Below are 5,699 nucleotides of genomic sequence, written 5' to 3'. Positions count from 1 at the left end.
GCAAGTAACACATGCGCACACAAAGTAAATAGCTGAAACTTTATACATTTTCAAAGGAGACATATTTTGGTTATACGAAATACTCATTCGCACAACGTTAATTCCGTATTTGTCCTGTGTTCTAGTCCTAATTTCTGAAACGGCAATGCTAAGAAAACAAAAAAATTAACCAGAAATTATCTTATTTAACTTTTATTAATTATTATATAATAATTAATAAAAATTAAATAAAATAAATTCTAGTTGATTTTGGCTAATTTATTTTAGTTATTAAATATTTCCGTTTCTGGATTAACACTAATGATTGTGTTATGCGTTTTTTGATGTTCGGATACTGTTTTTGGATTAATTCTTGGTCAGTAATACTTGCGTAGTGCCACAAATTGTTTATATTTGGGCCCGCACTGAACCCATCTAATTTCCAAACCCATGGCATAAATAAGCCCAAAATAGTTAAATCCTTTCTTTCAGCCCACATTAAGCCCAAAAATAAATACGAAAAAAAGCAAGAAAAAGAAGAATAGCGTTAACCAAAAAAAAAAAAAAAAGAATAGCGAAACGAAGCGTAGAGAGAGAGACAGAGAGAAGTGCGACAGAAAATGAAGTTCACAGATTCACCGGTGATCGAGCTTCCGGTCGGCACCTCCGTCCTCTCCCTCCAGCAAGACAACGGATCCATGCACGTAGGAACCTCCGTCTGGCCGTGCTCCCTCGTCCTCGTCAAATTCGCCGATCGCTGGTCCCCACTCACCAACACAGACCCTAACCCTTACTCCCCCCTCCTGGATTTCCGTTCCAAACGCGCCGTGGAGCTCGGCACCGGTTGCGGCGTCGCCGGCATGGGGTTCTACCTCCTCGGTCTGACGGACATCGTCCTGACTGACATCTCGCCCGTGATGCCGGCGCTGAAGCGCAACCTGAAGGTGAACAAACCCGTGCTACGCAAGAATCTGAAGCACTCCGTGTTGTACTGGAACAATAAGGATCAGATCCAGGCACTTAACCCGCCGTTCGACGTGGTTTTGGCGACGGACGTGGTTTACATCGAGGAGTCGGTGCAGCACTTGATTTCCGCCATGGAAGCCCTGGTGTCCGAAGACGGCGTCGTGTTGCTCGGGTACCAGGTGAGGTCCCCGGAGGCGCACAAGAAGTTCTGGGAGATGTGCGATGAGGTTTTCGATATCGAGAAGGTCCCTCGTGACCACCTGCATCCTGAATATGCGTACGAGGAGACTGATGTTTTTCTCTTGCGGAAGAAGAAGAAGAAGCAGTGATTTCGGTAAGCTTTCTAAATGAATTTTTAGAAGTGCTTGAACTTGTTCACTCCTATGTCCTCCAAATTGAATTTACTAGTTGAGTTTTACAATTCAAGTTTTGTATACATTAGAAACTTATTGCAGATAGATTATTTTTAACAGGGTAACAAAGTTGTGTTCATGCTCGCGTTTGTGTTCGGTGTACCCAATGCTTGTCAAAGAAAGATCTTTGTAGACTTCCTAATCCTAAGCCTTGCTGCTGTGTTCCTTTTTAGCTTGAAATACTATTTTCTATGGTGGAAGGTTGATGGCTCTGCATTACTGTTCTGAATTGCGACTATTTGGCGCTTAAGGGCTTCAAGACGATGATAGGCTCGATTGTTGTACATGTAAATTACACCAACCGTATTGAGTGTTGACATGGAGGATTGACAATGTTCTGCCACCAAAATGCAATTCAAGAGATAGAAAACAAGTGTGATTAAGAGAAGTTAACCACTTATCTTTTCTTTTTTTTTTTTTTTTGGTTGGACACAAGTATGTACATGATTTGCACTTTCTAGTTAAAAGCATGTAATAAACCAATAGTAGTAATGTTCATTTCTCGCATCATTTCTAATACTTTTTAGTTTGGTACTTGAAGTTGTTGATCTTTACATTTCACGATTGAGTAAAAGCAATATTCTGTGCTGGAGTTTTCTTTTCTTGTTCAATGTTCATTCACATTATTACTGACTGAATTGAGTGAATACTTCCACAGCTTGTTGCATTGATCGTACTATATATTGCTATGATAGCAATAGTATTATATTATTTGATGTTGAAATGTCAATCATTGACAACATTAACCCTTACCAGCAAATATATATATATAGCCAAAACTCGAAGAAAAAGAAACACATAGAGAATCTGTAGTTTAATATTGCTTCAGGTAAAGTCATGTTTGTACATATTGAAGGTTAGTATGTATCCAAGTAAGAACATGAAGCCTTTGACATGTATGTTTCCAGTCACAGTACAAAGCATGATAGAAGCTACGTACCCTTCAAAACTTTTACAAAAAAAATAAAAAATAAAAGAACAAGAAGAAGAAGAAAACAACAGTTACATCCTTCTCTTTTAGTTTCTTAGCCCAATTTTTCCCAAAATAGAAGTATCTGACCACCAGCTTTACATTGAAGTAGCTTCTCCTTATTCTTTCCCCTCCTAACTGTAATTGGTCATTAACTTATTTCTTCATTGCAGAATACAATTGTAATGCCTTAGCTTATAACTGTAATAAGTCCTATTTAGTATTTTGTTCATCCTTTAAGAATAGATTTTCTCATATGAAATTTTACGTAACTTTATCTTACTTACATTTTTATTATTGATAAAAATGTGAGCCCTAAACTTGGTCCCACAAAGAATTTTTAATCAATAATAAAAATGTACAAGTAATAGAAGTGATGTTTCAGATAAAATATATCAAGGAATGAAAGGAGCCCCATCATGAGCAGGAAAATGGGAAATCAATGTGGGATTGTTTGACCTATGTTGTTGTTCCCCTTGAGCAAAGCTTATAAAGGATGCATTGTAGTATTCCACAAACCCATTGTTCTTATGATTATTAGTCACTTCATGATGATGAACACCACTTTGATCCTTTAGTTTAGCAGGGAATGATGATGAATCTTTGATGAGTAGTGAACCTGCACATTGTCTAGGTTGTGTCTGGTAGAAAACCTTAGACACAACTAACTCACCTTCCTTCTCCTCTTCATTGTTGCCAAGGTGGTACTGGTGCATGACCCAGTTTGTTTTCTCAGGCTTCCTTTGCTTCTTGTAGTTGGTGTAAAGAACAAGGATTTTCTTGTAACCTTTCAACTTGCCACTGATGTAGACTGGTCTAGTTTTACCTGTTTTGTGCCACCTTGTTTCACTGCCATCAGCATCAGTGTGAACCTTTCTTCTTTTCCTTGTTCCTGTTGTGTATGCTTTTGATGGCCGGTGAAAGAAGTGACGGATCAACCCATCTTTGCCTACTCCTGCAGTTCTACAATTTATTAGACCAATAACTATATCTTGATTCATACATGCATATATGAATCAGAGGTACTGTAAAGATATATATGCGATAAAAAGATTTTAAGGAAGGAAATAATTAAGATCAGAAAAGACTTCTCTTGATACATGAATTATGAAATGCTTTTACTTTAAATAAATTGATGAAGACCTGGCAACTTTTCTGGATGAGTGCAGCAGATTCCATTCTCGCCTTCAAGAGTAGGGATAAACTCATCAATTAAGGGGTGAAGCTTGTGAATATCAGACCTCACCTTGGCTTCCAAATGTTCTAGGATTTCCTGATCTGTTGGATCAAACTTCACTCCAGCTGGTAGCCCAGGTAAATCGTGAATTCCAGCACCCTAATTATCATATCATAATAAATAATAATCATGAGCACCCCAATTGTACATGCAAAATTGAAGTACAAAAATGTAAAAGAATTAATAACCTGGTGATCTTGTTGGCATTTGATATGATGACCACATGATGGACAAGTTCTACTAATTAAGCTATCTTTGTTCCTCTCCACAATGGTGCTATGATTGTTTTCAGGGTAATCATTATTACTGTTGCACTGAGTCATTATTTCCTCTTGTGTGTGTTACCCTATGTTTCCCTTCTCCTCTCTCATTCCATTTCAGGATACATATCTTCTTTTTCCTTCTTCACGCTGCTATAAGAAACAAATAAAGAAAAAAAAAAAAGAGAGATATGCATCAAGCAAAGGAGATAGAGTGATTTTATGTGTAGATTGAGTTAAGAGATGAATATATTTAAAGTAATAGTGATGAGTACAGTATATAAGAAGGGGAAATAATAAAGAAGAAGTTGTCTCTTCTAAAGGTTGCTCCCCTCATGCAAGTTCTTGTTAAGGGTTGGGAAGGAATTAAATTCTCCTCACACTTTTTTTGGTGCTTTCTTTCTTTTGCATGAGGTGAATAATATTGTACTCCCTCCTTCCCTGAAAATTCTAAATGGAGGAGGAATGAAACTACTAACTATTTAGAAAGATGAGATAGATAGGGTTAGTTGCACATGAGAAATAATGCATAATAAGGTTGCTTTGATCTCAAGTTTTGTGGTTTATTTGCTTTGTATATATCATTTGTATGAAAGCTTGTAGAAGACTAAATTCAAGTTTTTGTCCTTTCTACTCTGACTAAAGGTAGCTTTAATTAAAATCTTATTAATTAAGACCATAGTTTTAACTTAGAAAGAGACCATTAAATAAGGGATGGAAGAGTTGAGTGGGAATGGGGCAACCTAATGTCTAAGCACAAAGAGTAAGATCAACTTAGGTCCAATGTCACCCTGGAGTGTACATAAAGCTATAAAATAAATGAAAATGTATATGATAAAAATCATAACAAGTAGAAGAAAAATAATTGAAAACTACATATATATATTTTATATGATTTTTGTGCCAACCATAACTTCATTCCTTCACGTAGACTTCTCATGCATAGCAAGGAAGCTAATAAGCGCTCTATTCTTCTCAACATCAATGATGGCTGCTGCATACTATATCTGTTGCCATATGGCAAAAGCAAACTCTACCTTGTGTCAACCATTTGCTGATATGCACCACCCAGCAGCCACTATCTCAAGCAAACACAAAAATTATATGTATAATATAATATTATAGCAAAATACTGTTACTTAAATATACTCACAAAATATTATATGCACATAAAATAAAGAGTTATGCTGCGTATACACTAAAATCAGTCACTAATATAAAATATATATTAGAATATAAATACATATTAAAAATAAATTAAATCATATATGTATTTATACACAAATTAAATATATTAGTAACTGATTTTAGTGTATAAAATAATATTTTTGAAAACATATTAGATAGGAAATGAGCTATTATGTATTTTGATATAAATATATGTATTATTTAATTTATTTTTAATATATATTTTATATTTTAATATATATTTTATATCAATAACTAAATTAATGGTTAATTTTTAATGTATATATTTTTTTTATATTTTTATTATTAGATAATATATAGAATGTATCCAAATATAGATGGAGTTTATATTGTATTTTATAATGATAATATGTCAACACAAAACAAAATTACAATTATATATTATATTTAAATAATATTATTTATTATATTGAAAAAGAATATATTATGTTCATTAGTTAAGGATGATTAATATCCGTACTTCTTAAGTTCATTCTCCTATGAGTTGTCTTCTATCTGTTTGATAAAAATAAAAATAATAAAAGAAATTTTATATAAGCCACAAAGATTCCATAAAATAATGAACTTTGCCTAAATTGGAAGTTTAGTGTCCCTACATTTTTATTATTTTGATCGATCCATTAGCCGCTGCTCCGTTTGTGTATTAAGATGGAAGAAATTCTTGT

The 5,699-nt window shown here is 34.4% G+C and overlaps 2 protein-coding genes across 4 annotated transcripts; one reads left to right on the top strand and one right to left on the bottom strand.

The window, feature by feature from the left end:
* Positions 1–537: 537 nt before the first annotated feature.
* On the top strand, positions 538–1,873 carry LOC130945027 (uncharacterized). Its single transcript, XM_057873679.1, has 2 exons — positions 538–1,279; positions 1,419–1,873. Exon 1 carries the CDS (start codon positions 600–602, stop codon positions 1,272–1,274), a length of 675 nt encoding a protein of 224 aa, XP_057729662.1. The 5' UTR covers positions 538–599; the 3' UTR covers positions 1,275–1,279; positions 1,419–1,873.
* A 257-nt stretch (positions 1,874–2,130) lies between these two features.
* Positions 2,131–4,476, bottom strand: LOC130943870 (NAC domain-containing protein 73-like). Of its 3 annotated transcripts, none has more exons than XM_057871934.1 (4): positions 4,207–4,476; positions 3,754–3,978; positions 3,472–3,664; positions 2,131–3,283 (listed from the first exon to the last, which is right to left on the bottom strand). In XM_057871934.1, the coding sequence occupies exons 2-4, from the start codon at positions 3,886–3,888 to the stop codon at positions 2,724–2,726; spliced, it is 888 nt and encodes a 295-aa protein (XP_057727917.1). In that variant the 5' UTR covers positions 3,889–3,978; positions 4,207–4,476; the 3' UTR covers positions 2,131–2,723. The 3 variants fall into 3 exon arrangements, with proteins under 3 accessions (XP_057727917.1, XP_057727918.1, XP_057727916.1); XM_057871935.1 differs by having other exon boundaries at positions 3,754–3,975; XM_057871933.1 differs by having other exon boundaries at positions 2,132–3,283; positions 4,101–4,475.
* Positions 4,477–5,699: the final 1,223 nt, after the last annotated feature.

This window comes from Arachis stenosperma, chromosome 8, assembly GCF_014773155.1.
Source record: "Arachis stenosperma cultivar V10309 chromosome 8, arast.V10309.gnm1.PFL2, whole genome shotgun sequence".
Lineage (NCBI taxonomy): Eukaryota > Viridiplantae > Streptophyta > Magnoliopsida > Fabales > Fabaceae > Arachis > Arachis stenosperma.
The sequence above is the reverse complement of the archived record's forward strand: the minus strand, read 5'-3'. Positions and strand labels throughout refer to the sequence as shown.